Here is a 20,059-nt window from a genome sequence, read left to right on the forward strand (position 1 = left end):
CATGAGGGTGATCAATTAATGACAGAATTAAAAAAATTTCTGAACTAACCCTTTAAACATGCTAGGGTTCTAATGACACAACAAGCCAACGTAAAAGAACTAGCGGCGATGAAAGCTGATTGTGTTGTCGACTCTCGTCGGCCAAAAAGTTATATTCTATCATTAGACTATATTCATCATTCAAAAAGGGAAACCAAAAGTAGGACTGCATATATGCAAACCATAAACAAAGCAGCGCTTGCTTACCATTTTGATCACTTTCCTCATTCCAGGCAGCTAATATTGTTATGAAAGTATTTGTGCATTAGAATGCTCAGGTAAGATGATATCAAATTAAAACGGCCTTCTGTCTGTGCAGTCTTGACATCTTCGCTCGCTTTCATCACTTTTGCTTTTATTACCGTGCAATGACTCATTCACTAAGCTGAACAGCCAATCAGATTTCGATCTGCCGATTCATCATCCTCAATCGTCCAAAATATGGCCGACATTGTCTAGCTAGTGCCAACAGTGCGGAACACACCACAAAAACTGGGGCGGCCGATGCCGAGCGACGGGCCTTAATTTAAATTCAAACTGATTCCTCCAGGCTTCTTCGGCTTTAGTGCCCTGATGCCAAAAAGCTGTATATTGCTGTGAATTAAAATACGTTGAGCTTGTCATTTATCATGCTGCATTATTCTTTGGCATTGTGCGTTTCTGTGAATAATCCAGAATATAGGTCTTTAGATGTTTGGAGCAGTGTATGTTTGCAGCTGTGTCAGGCAGTATTACTCATTCTTGAGGCATCATGGGAAACGTGCACCACCCTCACCTCAAGGGTCTCTCATGGTCAGTTAGTTGTGGTTATGCTGATGTATTTGATTCTCAATAACAAACCCTTTGAATCTCAAAGTCATTTTGTCATATGACTTACTGTGTCATCTTTTTAGTTCAAGAGCTTGTTTTTCAAGGAGAGCTTGATAACGTGCTTGTCTGTTTTTCTCTCATTTCTCATTTAGACCATAATTCTCCTGCTGAAGCAGTGATTGAGATAGATATATTTTGAAATTGGCTTGACTATAGTCATTGGATTTGCATATTATTCTTTCTGGCTCTGATTTGGATGAGTCGTATTATGAGGAATCACATTTTTTCCTAAACTTTTGATATAAAGGCTTCATTGTACTATGAAAACACACTGTAACTTTCAGAACTCAAAATGTCCTCCATATTGTAAAAAGAGCATTTATTGAAAACTAAACCGCAAAGATGGTTTCTGATCTTCTGACGTCAAACCGATGAAGACAGTAGCGTACAGCCGCCCACATTTACACGTCAACAACACCTTTTAAGTATTCAGAAATTTGGTCCATAAAGCTGCAGCGAGGTAATATGAAGGACGAGCAGATGCTATTATTTATAAACACTAGAACTTGCAAAAGTAAAATGTTTAAAGTTCATCAAATCCTATTTGTGATGTTTATTTTTAACGTAACTCTAATCATTTGGGTTAGTTTAATATTCTATAAATACTATTTTACTGTTTATTAATATTTTGAATTAGCTTTAATTTTTATATTTCAGTTTTGGGCTGTTTCTTTACTGTGTTTCCTATTGAAACAGGAAGTGACAGCAGGACATATGAAAGGGCTTGTCACAGTTATACTGGAAGCTTTATTTTGCTGATTTGCTATCTGCTGCTTTTACCCGCTGTCAGGTGATATTGGGGAGGGATATTCTCATTATTTGATGCCCATTGGTGCAGGATGAGTCATCAATATTGTAGGCCTTAAAACTGTATATTTTAAGTGTGCAAATGTGCATTTAGTCAACTTTTAAGAGTGTACTTGCCATATAAATTAAATATGAAAATGGTGGAGTGTGTAGCCTTTCATTTCTTAATAGACTTTACAGAAAGCTGGACTCTTGCATTGTCAATACAAGATATTGACCAAAAATGAATGCACCTCTTGATGGACATAAAAATTGTGATGTTATTTCCATCAAGAGATCCATCAACAAAAAATGAAAATATAAAATACTTGGCTAGATTTGCAATGTTAATAACTGTGGAAATGCATCATCACACTCTCTGAAAAAGGTCCATTTCACATACAAAGTGAAAGTTGACTTAGGAGTCTTAAAGACATGGCTGCAAAATAACACAGCGTGCTTCAGGGTCAGCGAGAGGATGGAAAATGATCATGACTAAAAATTACAGTTATTTTTAGCATCCTAAGTGGACCTCAGGGATGAAAACTATGTAGAAACAAAAAAAAAAAGTGCGATTTGACCTCTTTATATTCTTTATATACTACATTTATATTGTAGAGAAAGCGAGGTGATGGGCCATGGTTTCCTGGAGGTGACACAACTGTGAATTGTTGAAGTTGTGAGGTCAGAGTGATCATCTCCTCCAGTCAGCTGCTGAGTGTGTGACCCAGAGAGAGAGCAAAGGCTAGACTGAAGATCCAAACAAACGCGGGTGGCAGCAGCGCACACACGCACAGCATGGGAAAGAGGGAGGAGAGAGGTGCCGAGGAACAAGGAGGGGCCGGAGAGGGAGGCGGGAGGGAACAAAACAAGGGAAAGAGTAACTCTGCAAGTGGGAGAAGGAAGAAAGCTGCGGTCCGCTTGAGTTTGACGCCAGGCATGTGGCATCTTCGGCACAGCGCAGAACCAAAATAGAGCCAGGAACGTGGGGCGCGCTTCGGGAAAAGGGGAATGCAAGGAGAAGGGAAGCGTTACTTCCCGACCATGAATCCCAGCGGCTCCCTACGGAGGCGCTTGTCCTCCTTGCGTGATGCGTGGAGGTGGAGTACGGGTTACCTGTTTAAGGTAGGCCTTCAGGTTTCCGCCTGACTTTGATTGTACGCTTTAAAAATTAAATGTTCCGAAAAGGGAGCTTCCACAGCGATGCAATAGAAGAACCATTTTGGGTTTTCAGTGAACAGTTCTTTTCCACTTTAAAGAACCTTTTGTGCAATGGAAAGGTTCCATGGATGTTTAAGGTTCTTCATGCCAATCAAAAGCCTTTATTTTTAAGAGTGTAGGTCTTTGTGCAGTGGCAACTATTTCCTCAAAGCTATCCCTCGCTTTCTTCCCTGAGCTCTCTGATTGTTCATTTGTCGGGCCCGCTCGAAAGCAGCGTTTCCAGCTGGTTTTGATCAAGCCTGGCTGAGACCCCGTCCAACCCCCCACCCACCCTTTCTTGGCCATCCTTCTGGGGGTCGCAATTATCGGCTGATTAAGGGAATGTTTTTGGAGCCGGGCACGGTGTGGCGAGAGATGGAAGGTGGACCCTGTGGATGGAGAGAGGGGGTTTGCAATGCCAAGGGTGTTTTACTCGAGTGTGTCGTAATGTCTTGCTCGGGCTATAAGTGAGCGACTTTGGCAATCTCTTTTAGTATGGCTTATTTGTGTTTTTTTGCACTTTATGAGTGTTCATAATGGCCTGGCCCAGTAATCTATACACACAAAAGTGTGTTACACTACAAAATGTGTTAATGGTCTTTTACAGTCTGATCATTTGAAGCTTGATTGGTCTCGAAGTACTATATGTGAAAACAATATTGTAGTAGATTTTTTTGGGATTCTTGGAAAAGAGGATTATTTAGGAAACGAATGCTGTGTGGGAACATTTTACTTAATGAATTCTCCTGCACTAAAAGAAGAAAGGTGTAGGATTTGCTTTGAAAAAAACTGTCACTGAGTTACAAAGAATTGATTTAATTACACATTGAGTTAAACGTGAAATTTTGAAGTAGAAAGACTACGAAAGATAACAACGAAATATATATATATATATATATATATATATATATATATATATATATATATATATATATATATATATATATATATATATATATTTATTAGGGCTGTCAAACGATTAATCGCATCCAAAATAAAAGTTTGTTTTTACATAATACATGTGTGTGTACGGTGTATAATTATTTTCTATATATAAATACACACACATGCATGTATATATTTAAGAAATATTTGCATGTATATACTGTTTATATATATTTATATTATATATAATTTATATTATATGTAAATATTTTATATATAAATAACACATTTTCTTAAATATATATATGCATGTGTGTGTATTTATATATAGAAAATAATTATACTCCGTACACAGACATAAATTATGTAAACACAAACTTTTATTTTGGATGCGATTAATCGCGATTAATCGTTTGACAGCCCTATTATATATATATATATACACACACACACACACACACGCACACACACGCATACACACACACACACACACACACGCACACACACGCACACACACACACACACACACACACACACACACACACACACATATAGGCACTTAAAGTGATAGTTCACCCAAAAATAAAAAGTCGGTCATCATTTACTCACCATCATGTCATCATGACTTTCTTTCTTCTGTGGAAAGAAGATATTTTGAAGAATGTTTCGACCGTTTTTGCACAATGAAAGTCAATAGGAAGTCACTGTTATTTTAGACCCCATTGTCTTTCATTGTATGAACAAAAACATTGACACTTTCTTAAAAATTATCTTCTTTTTTGTGTGTCCCACAGAAGAAACAAAAAGTCAAATAGGTTTTAAAGGCATGAGGGTGAGTAAATAATGACAGAAATTTCATTTTTAGGTGGACAGTTCCTTTAAGTCTTTATTTAAGAGAATGAATTAATTAAAATGCCCAGGATTCCCACAGTCAATGTTTTGATTTCCAGACCTGGAAAAGGCTTTTGGAACAGTTTTGATGTGTTTCATTGGAATTTATTTATTTATTTATTTATTTATTTATTTGGATGGAGGGAGGGAGGGGTTGTCTTGTCACATTGACATTGAGTTTGGGGTGGGACTTTTTGAAAACCATATTTTGTTAACCAAATGGAATAGCAAATGGGTTTTGTTAGACAATATAATCCTGGCAATTTCTATAGTAAATATTATAGTAAAAAAATAACAATTCTAGTTATGCACTACATATGGCATCGCTCATTAAGCAATGTCCCAGTTAAACCAGATTCAAACCTCAGTAAAATGTTATCTTTTTGAAGACATTTGAACTTGAAAATTTCCCATCATTTCACTTCCTTAAGTTATTCTGTACTATTCTCAGACTGCTACATATGGGAAACCGCATACAAAGTCTATACAGTTTCTAGAAAAGGCCCCAGCACTGTGTATAATTATACGTTGGATTCTGGGTTTTCTTAGTAGGCATTGTTCCTTTTTAGTCATGTCAGTCATACACTAGTCATTTAGACGGTGAGCATAAACCACGCATCTTCCGAGGCTTCTCTTACTTTTGTAAGACTCAGAGTGAGACCATTAACACTTTAACTTTTCTTTGTATCTAGATGTGATATTAAAGGTGAAGCGTGTATTTTTGTCCCTCTACCAGCACCAAACCAAATTGCAAAAAATAGTGCAGAAATTACACACTTCACCTTTCAATGTCTCCGGTGTGAAATCCATATAATTTCGTTCCCTCACCTCACCTCACCTCACCTCACAGGCTGTCATTGCCTTTACAGTATATACAGCTGAGATGACATGTTCAATGTTAGGTACAGACCACACGCTCACATCAGCTCTCTTCAACCTGTATTAACACAGTTTTGCATATGGACTTACAAAAAGAAACTGTCCAAACAAATGGCCTTTTCATTGGTGTAATCAGCAGAACAGCCTAAGGTCTGGAGATGAAGAGTAACCTCCCATTTGGATAACTGGTTTACGGTCATTTTTAAACAGGAAATGGGCTAAAAACATCTGGAAACTGTCGTATTTGTGAGATCATTATTAGTCCGCTGTATCGGCCAGGCTGAATAATTGGACATTATTTGGTCATTTTGAGATTATCTGCATAAGCTGAACAGAATGTTCTCTGTGTGTTGTGTTGATTCCAAACTCTACCAATAGCTTTGTTTATGTATAGTATTTTTTTTTACTAGATTTTTGAGCAAAAATGGCATAAACTTCATTTAGTACACCCTTACAGTCATTCAATTGTTTTGTGAATATATTGACATTATATCAGCCATCTTAACATTTTTAGGTTTGTAAACTTTATACTTTTATGAAATGTAAGATTAAAGTTTAAAACATCTTCTATTGACTTAGGCCTACATTGAAAAAATGTTCAGAAATCAAAACTGACAGCAAATATGTCTCGTCGTGCATCTATTTAAGCATATATGCATTTTTACGCTGCATAAATATAGTGTGTGTGTGTGTTATGTGTTCATACATAACCAACAGAAAACAGCAAATGGTTTAAAAAAAAAAAATAATAAAGAATTCGGTCTGATGTTTCCTACAGGAATCGTGAATTTAGTTCAGACACTTGCTTTCCTCAACTAGATTTTTTTTTAAAATTCTAACTGACTAATTTTCTTTTCTTTTAGGGCTCAACCAAATCCTCCAAGAGCATGGAGTCTCGACACAGGCCATCCAGGTGAGAGATGTCTTTGTCTTCATCAGAAATCAGAAATCAGTTTAGTCAATATCTCATGTGTGCAGCTTTAGTGAAATCACAAGGGATGAAGCATTCCTCAATCCAGCTCCGTTTGACATCTGACTCTGCTTGGATCAGTCTCACATTCTTTATAGCAGTTTATGAGTGCAAAGAATAAACAAGTTTTAAAACATCTACACAGTCTCCGGGGATAAGTTATGATGCCCTAATAGGGCTTCTCTCCCACGTATATTAGATTAATAATGGCACTTTTATCTTGAGTGATTGCTTGCTATAGATACTGGTAGCAAAGGAGACACTGCCCACCCATGGAAAAAACAAATCCCTGGTATCATAGTTATACGCATTCATTTCTATCAGAAGAATGTCAAATATATTCAACAGAATTGGCTGTCTTATACACAAAAACACTCTAGAAAGCACTCTAGGATGCAAACCAAAAGATAAGATTATTCAAAACAAATGAAAGATTAGTCTCCAATTATATAACACTTGAGTTGATCTCAGATCCATTCCGATGGTCTTATGTCTCTCAGCTGTTGGGTGTGTTCATGCCAGGCTGTGAGAAGATGCTTTGTGAAATGCATCACTACAAATAGCTCCCATTTCAGCTACCAGGGGGAATTCTTACTCTTTATTTACATGGGCAGCTATTTTATTTGTCTCTTGTTTTGGGAAACTGTCCATTTGGGCACAACCTTAAAACGAGACCCTTTGAGAACCCTTTGTTTCTGCCAAAAAGAGCATTCCTGTTTTGTTTTTATGGCAAGGTATTTTTCAATGGTAGATGGAGTTTCTGTGGAACTGTAGTTTAACTTATTTTGGAGAATGAATTGCACCCGCTGATAAGACTGTTTTATTTGCATGCACTATCTGTGTTATTTTAGCTGCCATTTAACTGCAAAACAGTTAACAGTACAAACATGCCCGTAGAATATATGAAAAGCATTTGAGATCCAGGCACATGAATCAGCTCTTTTTCCCTCATTTGATCATCACTTGATGAAGAACTTATTCCATTCTAAGTTGAAAATGTGCTTAAACTTTTGTTTTCAATTCCACAAAACAAATAGTGCAAGAAAAAGTCAATGGTGCCTTTTTTTAAGCACTGTTTCACTGCATTTAGAACCTGGTTAAGATGGATTATGGTTAGTGGATTGTTTAAAAGTGAATGAATGCACAAACCTTATGGGCTTCCAAAAGGATTGTGTGAATAGGGGGGAATCCTTAACATTAAAGGATTGTTCAGACATTGTTACGCCTTGTATTTTCCACACACTGAGATCATCCAGAGAGATCTCTTGAGATGTGCAATGTTGTGCGTGTTTTGCCAGACAGTGTGGCGCAAGTACAATGTTTATATGTCTTGTACCATTCACAATCATGCGTTATTTACATTTGTTTCTCTGAAATGCACTGAATGCGAATCGCTTTTCGATTAAAATCAGCCGTAGAGAGATTTACATGATTTACTGTAGCTGCAATGCCCAGAAAACTTGACGAAATCCAGATTTTCCTATGCATAGCTTCATTGCTAAACAAGGGCAAAAAATGGGCCTCACCAACAGGTATCTTTCCAAAAGCTACACAGCCTGAGTTCAAACACTGACCGTAATCTACTAAAGTTTTGCATGCTCAATAGTGAGCTGCCTTACTGTCTGCTTCCTACATCACTAAAGCACACAGGAAGCAAACTCATGCTTGATTTCAATAGAGCTTTGTTAGCATTTCTGTAAAATGAATTGTGAAAAAATAACTATAAGAATGAAAATGACCATATATAAAACACATTTATTCATTTTATGACCCCTTCAGTTTTTTTTCACATTTTGTTATTTTGCTGCCTTATGTTAAACTGCTTTAAATTATTTTTTTTCTCCTTTAAATTAATATACAATATACACTAATCTACACATACACCATGATGACAAGGCAAAAACAGATTTGTGATAACATTGCAAATTTATATATATATATATATATATATATATATATATATATATATATATATATATATATATATATATATATATATATATATATATATATAAAGAAGAATGAATTATATTGCATATTCATACCCTTTTCTGGGACACTTGAATATTTAGCTTAGGATAATTCCATTTTCACTTCGATTGGAGTTAACCTGTGGCAAATTCAAATGAAGAGATATTCAATTCACCTCTCAATAAAAGGTCTAACAGCTAAAAATGCATATCAGAGCAAAAACTAAGCCATGAGGTCAGAGGAACTGCCCATAGAGCTCAGAGACAGGATTGTGTCGAGACACAGATCTGGGGAAGGCTACAAAAGCTTCTGCTGTATTGAAGGTTCACAGAAGCATGTAGCCTCCATAATCCTTAGTAAAATAAGTTTGGAACAACCAGGACTCTTCCTAGAGCTGAACTGAGCAATCGATTGAGAAGGGCCTTGGTTAGAGGGTGGTGATCAAGAAGCTGATGGTCACTCTGATTGAGCTCCATGGTCATAAATGGTGATGAGAGAAACTAAAATAAGGACAAACATCACTGCAGCACTCCAGCGATCTGGGCTTTATGGCAGAATTGCCAGACTCAAACGTCTCCTCAGTGGACAACATGAAATCCCACTTGGAATTAGCAAAAACGTACCTAAAGGACTCTTTCAGACTGTGAAAAACAAGATTATCTGGTCTGATGAACCTCATTTACAAGTATCATGTCCATCCCAACAGTAAAGTGTGGTGGTGTGCATCAGCTGTGTTTTTTTTTTTTTCAGCGGCAGGGACTGGGGAACTTGCTCAATGCAGCAAAATATAGAGATATCCTTAATGAAAATCTGGTCCAGAGCATTCAGAACCTCGGACTGGGCAACAGGACAATGACCCTAAGCACATAGCTAAGACAATGCAAGAGTGGCTTATTTACAACTCTGTGAATATCCTTGAGTGGCCCAGCCACAGCCTGGACTTGAACCCAATCAAACATCTCTGGAGAAACCTGAAAATGACTGTCCACCTACGGTCCCCATCCAATCTGACAGAGCTTGAGAGGATCTGAGGAGAAGAACGGCAGAAAATCCCCAAATGCAGATGTGCAAAGCTTGTCATGTCATACCCAAAAAGACTTGAGGCTGTAAAGGTGCTTTAAATAAGTACTGAGTTAAGGGTTTGAATACTTATGCAATGTACTTATTTCAGTATTTGCAAAGTTGTCACAGATTTGTTTTTTGATTCGTCATTATGGTGTATGGAGTGCAGATTGATGTGAGAAAAAAAAAAAACGACAAAAAACAATTAATTTAAATTAGTTTAACATAAGGCAGCCACATAACCATATGTGAAAAAATGATGGGGTTTGAATACTTTCGTAAGCCACTGTACTACATATACCAGAATACATTTTGACAAAAAAAAAAAAAATATTGCATTCAATTTTGTGTGTGTGTGTGTGTGTGAGAGAGAGAGAGATTCATTCTCTTTGATATAGAACCCAATATTTTTTTCATATTTTTTAACTATTTTTTTTTTTAAGCTAGTCACAATGCATTTTGGGATCCTCCAAAAATAGAATTCAGGCTACTTTTTAAAACAGTTTTCAGTTTGGGAGCACACCAAAATGCTGCCTACTTAGGAAGCTTACTACAGTAGGTTTTGGAACGGAGCACTGGATTTAAAGATGGCCGTCTTCTTGCTGTACTTCTCTCTGATTGCCTTGAAATCCAGACCTGAGGAGAGAGTGAGGTCAGAGATGGGGGTCTGATTGTGGTTACATCCTTGGCAGACCTACGCCTCACCAGTGACCAAATTGTTTTCTTTTGTCTGCCCTGCTGCACACACGGAATGCAGGATATTTTCATATCTCGTTTGTTTATCTCTGCGATCAATCTTTCCCCACTATATTTTATTCAAACCATACTGAACATCAGATATGTGTTTAATAGACTGTTCAGCGCTGACATGTTTGAGGTGAGGCATTCTTCTGAAAAAACATGGTGATTTCATGATTCCTGTGAGACACAAGACTGTGCCTGAGTGAATGTTGTGAATTGCCTTTGTTGCACACCGAAAAAAGCAAATGATTTGCTGTAGACATGCATTGTTATTTCTAATGTTCTCTTACCGTTATCTGGTCTTCTAATTTTTGCAGGAGTTTGAGTTTGATCCAGGCCATGGAGGAAAACTATGAGGTGGACCTGGTCTACATTACAGAACGCATCATTTCTGTGACCTTCCCCAGTAATGTAGAAGAACCGAGCTACAGCGCTAACATAAAGGAGGTGGCCACCATGCTACGCTCCAAACATGGTGACAACTACTTGGTGAGACCTCAAAACTCGATAGCTTTGAGGGTTACACTTTATTTCGATTAGTCCATTTTAGACATTATTATTTATTTTATTTTTTACAGCTGTTTAACCTCAGTGAAAAGCGATATGATATCTCCAAGCTGAATCCCAAAGTAAGTAGAGTTTACTGTTTTATGTTATCTAATGTAGAGATGTTGGTTCCTTTTGGTCTTACTTATGCTGTTGTGTGTTTGTTTGCGCGAGGTGTTGGATTTTGGCTGGCCGGACCATCACGCTCCAGCTCTGGATAAGATCTGCAGCATCTGCAAAGCCATGGACACTTGGATGAATGCTGACAGTCACAATGTGGTGGTCTTACACAATAAGGTACTGTTTTAGTTGTTGTTCTCAGCATGTAATAAAAAAACACATTGAGCTGGATTTGAAGGCATTATAAATGCACTAATGATTTGAAGGCTCTTCCAAAGATATATGCAACAGGCAATGCTCATAATGCACTGTAAAGAAATCTATTCAGGGTGTTTACCAATGCAAAAGAATTGCAGTTATAGATGTAATTGTAAATCTAGTAATCTAATGATTATGTATACACTGCCCGGTCAAAAAAAAAAAGTCGCTTGCATTGTCAGTACAAGATCTTGATCAAAAATTGATGCACCTCTTAATGGAAATAAATGTTGTGATGTTATTTCCATCAAGAGGTGCATCAATTTATTATTCAAGATCTTGTATTGACAATGCAAGAGTCAAGCACTCCATCAATTAGGGTTAGAAGAACTGTTGCCAAACATATAACAGGCTTGAAATATAATAGCCTAATCACAGCAATAATGGTCCAATCATAGACTCTAAGCATCTGTCTATTTAAATCCAATTTTTTTTTTTTTTGTGGCCGGACAGTGTATGTGTGTGTGTGTGTGTCTATCATTTAATACTGATTTAAAAAGAAAAAATGAAATAATATGTATTACTGTTTGTTACATGTTTTAATGCATATTAAAGTATTGTTTTGTTAGCTTAGCAAAATGCTAATGTGTTACTTGTTATTGATATCTATTGTGATTTGAGTCTCACAAGGTATCATGAGAGTTTTGATGCTCCTTCAATAGCCAGCAAGGAAGCTCAATAGGTTTTGAAACTGATGTTTGCATAGTAGTTTTCTCTCTGCACAGTAGGCCTATAGTTACTGTAAATAGTACCCATAGTGCTTTGTCAGTAGATGGCGTTCTCATGCTACTCCTAATAAACCTGGGGTGGTGTGCGCCCAAAGGTTATGGTGGTCTGAACAGTGAGATTTATGAAGCAATTTTAAAGTCTTTACGTGAGAAAACATGACTGAATTTACTTGTAAAGTTAGTACTTCGCCATTGTTTTGAAAGCCTTTGCCTGACCCAGTCTTGAGGTTCAAGCTAATCTGTTTTCTTAAACAATTTATTTGAATTTACTCTTTCATCGCCCTCTGATTTGGTTAAGTCACATTGCTGGTTACCACTTATAAACATTAGAATGATGACAATGCGTTTTGAAGTTAGATTGTAAAATGTTGTTTTTGAGGATAGCGGTATTGTTAAATGCCTCTCTAATGAAAGGGATTCTGTCTGTGAGTATAAACGTCAGAAACCAGCCTCTTGTGGAGTCTGTGGGTTATCTTCTACACCACTGGTTCTCAGTGAGTCGCAGGTCTATCCTGAAATCCTGAAAACTTCACTGTATTTCCACTTGATTTCAAATACACCCGACTCTTTCCACACCCTCAAAGTGCATCTTACCCATTACTATCCGTAAAGCGCCTCATGAGAGCTTTCTCAGTGGCCTAAGAAGTGGAACACTGCCAAGAGAGGTTGTGATCTGGATTTATAAAGGGCCAGAAATGTCATAAACACAAATATGCTGCCTTTTTAACAAGAAACCATAAACATTGTATTGTTATGGCAACCTGTGTTGTTCTTTGTAACAGTGGAAAGACGAGGCGATGGCTTGATGGTGGAAATGTTCACTCATTCAGAAAAAGCACAACTGTGTTCAAAATTACTCAAACCATAGATGAAATACTTTGTTGTATTTCTGCATTGTACTTTGCTATCCATGCTGCTCTGATGTACCTTTTTACTGTTATTTTAGTCATTACCATTAATAAAGTATTTTTGTATTTATTAGTGTTTTGAATACATTTTTATTTTTTCCATTTTCATTTTAGTAATTGTGTGTGCGTGTGTGTGTGTGTGTGTGTTTTCTTGACAGTATTTCCAGGTTAGAATTTCACTTAATTGTAAATTGTGACGTATATAATCCGTATATAATAGTTTGTTACTTAAATATAAACAAACTAATATGACTTCCATCTTAAAAACAAAAAAACATGTGTTACATTTTTTCTAATATTTAGACGTATATGATGGATATACATGAAATAATCTACTGCATTATTTGATAACCCCATCTGCTTCTCTTCATGCAGGGAAACCGAGGTCGAACTGGGGTGGTTGTGGCTGCGTACATGCATTACAGCAACATATCGGCGAGGTAAGACATGCAGACATCGTACTGTCTGTGTTTATTGAGTTAAAGATGCTCCTCTGAACACTTATTATGGAAAGACCTTAATCCCACATCACAAGACTGGCCACACGTTAGGTTAGGTAACACATGAGCGGTGGGGGCGGCGGGAAAAACAACTGCCAAAACGCATCACTTTACAAAGGAGGATTTGTCTCAAGACTCAAATTAAGTGCTGATCAAATTCATCTCTAATGCAAAAAGTGCTATTTTTATGAACAGAAAGCTTCCAGTAAATTCAAGAAGCAGATTTAGATGCGTTTACTGGAAAACTAGACAAAGATGCTCATTAAGAATATGTCGTCTTTTTTTGCAATGTGTTGGAGAAATTTCCCCAAACGTGTTTCCTGTGCCTCTGCAGTGCGGACCAGGCTCTGGACAGGTTTGCCATGAAGAGGTTTTATGAAGATAAAGTGCTTCCTGTGGGTCAGCCTTCCCAGAGAAGGTCAGTTGTGCATTGTTTTCCCCATCTGACCTCTTATCTTTGTGCTTTATGAGTTTGACCCTCATTGTGAGCATTCAGTTTCAGCCATTGTTCAAATTTATGAGCTTCACCTCCAGATAATGGTGCCCCAATCATGCAAACGATGTTTGTGGAGTTTTGTTAGGTTAAGTTGAGTTATGTGTTGTTTACCTAACCATACCATATGGCAGTGTGGTGTGTCCTTAAAATGAGAAGGAAAAAAAAAAGTTACGTAATCTCTTTCTGAGGATCATGTCTGATCTTGCCTCATTACCGCCACTATCATTCTGTATAAGCAAATGACATATCTCTCACTACAACCAGGTCTCAGATCAGATGTGCTCAAACTATTGCTGCAGTTGCAATCAAATTCACTCTGATTGCTAATACTGAAAAAAATATGCTACCATTCAAAAGTTTGGGGTCAGCAATATTTCGTTTTTTAAAGAAATTAATACTTTTACAAGGGCACACTTTGATCGAAAGTGACAGTAAAGACATTTATAATGTTACAAAAGTTGTTAAAATGCTGTATTTAAGAATCCTGAAAAACTATCACAATTTCCACAAAATTAAGCTGCATAAATGTTTTCAACATTGATAATAATAATAATGAGAAATGTTTCTTGAGCAGCAAATCAGCATATTAGAATGATTTCTGAAGGATCATGTGACACTAAAGACTGGAGTAATGATGCTGAAAATTCAGCTTTGCACCACAGATATAAATTACATATTAAAATAGGAAAACAATTGTTTTAAGTTGTAATAATGTTTCACAATGTTGCTGTTTTACTGTATTTTTGATCAAATAAATGCAGCCTGGGTGAGCAGAAGAGACTTCTTTCAAAAACATTAAACAATCTAACTCACCCCAAACTTTTGAATGGTAGTGTGCGTGGTTTCTCAAACTCGGTCCTGGAGGGCCACTGTCCTGCACAGTTTAGCTCCAACCCTGATCAAACACACCTAGCTGTGGGTTTCTAGTGATCCTGAAGACATTGATTAGCTTGCTCAGGTGTGTTTGATCAGGGTTGGAGCTAAACTGTGCAGGACAGCGGCCCTCCAGGACCGAGTTTGAGAAACCCTGGTTTATATGCATATGCACATGAATATATACTGTACATGTATTTGTATATGTATATATTTTCATTTCTCAAATCCTCATAATCACGTTCCAGCTGTGGAAGATTTTTGTGTGTGAATACCTATATGATTATTTCGCAAATATGTTCTGGAGAGACACTGGAAAGCCATGTTTGGGATGTCGGCCCTTTGGGTTATTATTTCCTGAGTTATAATTAAACAGAAGTGGTTGCCAGTTCTGCTACTTAGATTTATATGTACAGTGGAGTCCAAAAAATCAAGACTAAACTTGGTTGTTTTATTATTTTTAAACATTTATACACAAGAATAGTTATGACTTGCATGAAAAAAAATCTATATTTCAGATTCTTCATTGTTTCTAGGTCATTAATGAAAGGGGCCCTATTATGCGTTTTTTTAAATTTTCAGCTTTCTTTAGTGTGTAATGTTGCTGTTTGAGCATGAAGCTCTGCAAAGTTACAAAGCCCAAAGTCACTCCAAAGGGAGTTATTCTCTATATCAGTAAACACTGAAACACCTCGATTGTTTTCTTCCAGGAATGCACACGTCACAATATTCCTCATTCCTGCCAAAGGCATACGCAAAAAGAAAGGGGGCGAGGCCAGGTTGAGTTGCATTAGTAGTGTATTGAAACTCACGGTTACAGTAAGGGGCGTGACATTTTACCAAGCAAGCTTGAAGCGGTTGACCAATCACAACACACTGGGCCAGCCGACCAATCAGAGCACATTGCACTTTACGAAAGGAGGGGATAACCAGAAGAAACTAAACAGAGTGTTACTGAAAGCCTAAGAAGAGAGGTGCTGCAACAATGTCAAATATGTGAAAAATTATGAATGATGAAAACCTATTCTAGTTGACCCCAAAAACAAACTCAAGACTTTGAAAAAGGGCATAGGTCCCATTTAAATAAGTAAAATGAGGAGTATTGATCATGTGACGTTCTTTGAACAAATGTTCTTGCTGTTCTCTGGAACATCTCAAAATTATGCTGGAGAACATGAATTATAGGTTTTGGTCATGTCAGCTCCATTGCTTTCCAGTTCAACCTTTCACTCAGATTGCAATGGTGATTTATATATTTTGCAACAAAAATTTGATATTAAAGAAAATAATGTTTTTCCACTAGTATTTTCAATGATTTTTGGACCCCAATGTACAGTTACGCTGATAAACGTGTAAATGCACTTTTGTGCTGGAGCACATGCATCTACACACACCCATTTATGCCTCATAAGGGAACACTTGGCCCTGGATGTGCCGCTTTTACAGAATCAAGCATTCCATCTGTATATGGAAGCACTGGCACTTCAGGCTTCATTAAAACTAGATTTCATTGGGGCACATACTTGTGCTCCCTTCATGGAAAATGGAAAAGCAGAGTCATGGTAAGAGCTTGCTCCAGGACGAAAGAAGAAGCTTGTGATTTCTGGAATAGAGGGGCCCTGGAACAACTGAATGTTCATGGGAACCCAGGGCTCGGGCGATCTGCCAGGAAGATGCAGCAACACTGGTCACTGTCCCTCTCCAGAGACACAACCTCAACGTTAAAGAAGAAAAATGCTTTTTCCTGTTTATAAAGCCTTACATCTGTGCTAAGGGTTCGGAAACACAGCAAAACGCTCCTCAACTGCAGATGAATCCGTCTTATGACCCTAAATGGTGTTGTCAACAGTGTTTAGATAGTATGTTATGTAATACACACTCACATGAATATGTCTTTTGCTTGAAACCCGAGACTTTCACACACTCAGCAAGATTATACAACAGGTGCATCTGTGTTTCTTAAACGGATGGTTGTCACGATAAATTCAGTAGCAGATAGCAATGCCATTGAAATTTTATGATTCTCGATAAAAGTTTAATACCACAGCAAAAACTTACATGATGTCCAAAAGGTCCTTTATTTTAAAATGGCAAATATACAAAATATTCAGTAAATATGAATTATTCTTATTTTTCTAGACATATTTCTTTTTTTGTTTGTAAACATATACTGTATATAGTAACAGAAATATGGTTTAATTTGTTAACTTTTAACTAATGGTAATTTTACTTTAAAAAAAAAATGCATCAGTATATGTAGAAATTAACATTAACCTAGATTAATGCAAATGCCTTAATCAACTAACTTAAGTATTACTATATATTTTTATGTAAGTTTAATATATGCAAGTTTTATATATAAAACATTTTTATATTTTGTGTACTGTATATTACAAAAAAATACAAAAGTGATGAACTCAAACGTAGATACGTGCACTTTTAGGCTGCCATCATTCTGCTCTTTTTGATTCTTCATCTTTCTGATTACTGTAATTATTGTAAAGGATGTATTTTTTGAATGGCTTGTTATAGAAGAACCAGTAGTTTTGACATCTCTAGTACACACTTGTTCATATCTTAGTCCTCCCCAGTTGTCTGTTGTCCACTAGTTTTGTTTATTTCTGATAATCTTGTGTTTTGCTCTAGGTATGTGCAGTACTTCAGCGGTCTGCTCTCCGGTCACATCAAGATCAACAACAAGCCCCTGTTTCTGCACCACGTGATCATGCACGGGATCCCAAACTTCGAGTCCAAAGGAGGTGAGCCCAATCTCTCTGGCTGTGGGCCATCTGTCAGTGGCTCCTGGAGGTGTTGAAGGCAGGTTTCTGGGGTCCGTCTCCAGTCCTGCTGTTTTTGACACCTTCCTGTCAGACTGACAACATGCTGCTCTATTACACACATCTCGGGTGATCCGATCACAAGAGGTCAGCGCTAAATACAGCTGTAGACGGGGTCCGGAATCTGATCATTGAAACCACAGTCGGGCGTAGTCAGAGAAACATGTGACCACATCATATTTGTAGTATAATCAAATCCATCCTCCCCAGACAGTTATGTATGGCGTTCTCAGAATGATGGACCGTAAAGTTTTCTAAGTGGTCCGCTGATTAAAAATAAATATATATATTGTTGACAAAAAGCACCAACATCGAATTGTTCGAATTGACAGATTATTGAACTACAATAGATATAAACATAGCAACAAACTATGATTATTTTAAAGGGATAGTTCACCCATTCTGTCATCATTTACTCCTCACCACAAAAAAAATTTGTGTGTGTAATTTACATTTTATACAGAAAATAAAACATATATATTATAAAAAATATATTTTATATTGTTTATTTAATTTTTAAAGTGCTTCATCGTCTGTGAAATTTACATTATAAATTATTTTTAAAGTAAAAAAATATTATTAGGAGTTAGTTATTTAAGTTATTTAAGTGGTTTGAACAATTGCTTGAAAAAATTGTCCAATAAAAACATTTAGAACAATATAAATGGAACGTCTTTGGTTTGAGTGATGTCAGCATGCAATAGAACAGAAGGTCAGCATAAATAAGTCGTACGTACATGTAGTCATGATATCTCAGACCCTCTCCTCAACAAAACCAGATCACAAGTAGTTTCAGGAGACACGTTGGAGATAATAGTGTAAATACCCCAAAACATTCTAGAAACATCATAGAAAGTCTTGCCTCTGCTTGTGATGGTATCATCTGGGACGCATGTTAATATAATTAGTATAAACAGGGCCTGAGAGAGTTAGAGAGAGCTTTTCTGCTCCACGACGAAGACCTTTAGATATTCCACTTTTAGAGCTCTACTAACATTTTGTTTTTGTTCTCTCTCATGGTTTCTCAGGTTGCCGCCCTTTCCTCAAGATCTACCAGGCTATGCAGCCCGTCTACACATCTGGGATCTAGTAAGAAACACCCCATGTTTTCCTACACGGTATTGCTCATGCTTCCCTGGCATGTAGCCCAGCCTTCAGGACGTCCAATCACAGGCGGCCCTCTGTGTCTGGGGGTTGGGGGCTTCTGAATCACACACACACTCTGAGGAGCCCGCATGTGCTTTTCCCATACATCACTGAACTCGGCCCCTGTAGCTTCCCCCATGCTCTCAGACTACAGCTTTGTAGATGACCCTTTCAATTCAATACAAATAGAAAGTCATGCATTAATCACTTAAATGTTTTTCTATGTGAGGTTTTTTGTGGTTAACGGGTGTGTGTCTGACTGATATTTGCAGTAACGTCCATGGAGACAGTCAGACCAGCATCTGCATCACCATCGAACCCGGCCTGCTCCTGAAAGGAGACATTCTGGTAAGAATGAATCACACACAACATGCACTGGTCATATGTGACCCTGGATCACAAAACCAGTCATAAGTCGCACGGGTATATATGCCAAACATCATTAGGATATTAAGTAAATATCATGTTCCATGAAGATATTTTGTAAATTTCCTACCGTAAATATATATATAAAAAAAATTGTGAGTGAATTCAGCACAATCACGAACATAAATGGACAACAGTGTAAAGGCGATTTTCTCAATGTTTAGATTTTTTTGCAGCCTCAGATTCCAGATGTTCAAATAGTTGTATCTCGACCAAATATTGTCATATCCTAACAAACCATACATCAATGGAAAAAGATCAATGGAAAGCTTATTTATTCAGCTTTCAGATGGTGTATAAAAAAATTGACCCATGTGAATGGTTTTGTGGTCCAGGGTCACATATGTCAAGCCTAATTCAAAAGAATCCTATTTTTCATATCAAGAAAATGAAGTTTATTTTCGAACCATAAAGTTCATGACATTATTTCCATGACTGTTAAGATATATTAATTATATTATATTATATATTATTTTATTTTATATTACACAATGGTAATTTTTTGCTTTACTTCCTTTATCATTTTTTAAATAATAATAATAATAATTAGCATGTTGCACACAAACCATTAACAAAACGATCAAACCAAATAAAAATAATAATAGTAAGAATAATAATGATAAATAATAAAAAAGTGATTTTTTTATTAATGTGGACATTGTTAAAAACAATATCAATAATAATAATAATATAATACAATGTTACATTTTCACTAATAGAGTTAATGTTAAAGCCTACTCCCAATTACTCTGTAACACTGTAATCACTGATAATAATGGAATAACAAAACAACTCAAAAGTAAAACAATTAGTCTCTTTGTCTAATTCTTAGTCTAGTCTCTATGTCTCTTAGTCTAATTGTCTCTATGTAAAATGTAATTTCATACCGTTTTTTTTTTTTTTTTGCTTTTGACTTGTGGGGTTAAA

At 36.8% G+C, this 20,059-nt stretch overlaps 2 protein-coding genes across 17 annotated transcripts in view; one reads left to right on the plus strand and one right to left on the minus strand.

The window, feature by feature from the left end:
• mettl5 (methyltransferase 5, N6-adenosine) overlaps positions 1-20,059 on the minus strand; it is a 410,912-nt gene that overhangs the window by 382,937 nt on the left and 7,916 nt on the right. The window lies entirely within an intron of this gene.
• tns1b (tensin 1b) overlaps positions 1-20,059 on the plus strand; it is a 228,962-nt gene that overhangs the window by 152,821 nt on the left and 56,082 nt on the right. For 14 of the 16 annotated variants that reach the window (XM_079880479.1, XM_079880488.1, XM_079880489.1 and 11 more), the window contains 9 exons: positions 6,414-6,463; positions 10,612-10,783; positions 10,873-10,923; positions 11,015-11,137; positions 13,230-13,294; positions 13,689-13,772; positions 17,370-17,482; positions 18,589-18,649; positions 18,979-19,054. In XM_079880479.1, coding sequence (XP_079736605.1) covers positions 6,414-6,463; positions 10,612-10,783; positions 10,873-10,923; positions 11,015-11,137; positions 13,230-13,294; positions 13,689-13,772; positions 17,370-17,482; positions 18,589-18,649; positions 18,979-19,054 — 795 coding nt within the window. Of the gene's footprint in view, positions 1-2,589; positions 2,821-6,413; positions 6,464-10,611; positions 10,784-10,872; positions 10,924-11,014; positions 11,138-13,229; positions 13,295-13,688; positions 13,773-17,369; positions 17,483-18,588; positions 18,650-18,978; positions 19,055-20,059 lie in introns of those variants that run through there. The other 2 variants (XM_079880481.1, XM_079880485.1) reach the window with 1 other exon arrangement.

This window comes from Squalius cephalus, assembly GCF_949319135.1.
Source record: "Squalius cephalus genome assembly, chromosome: 9".
Classification (NCBI taxonomy): Eukaryota; Metazoa; Chordata; class Actinopteri; order Cypriniformes; family Leuciscidae; genus Squalius; species Squalius cephalus.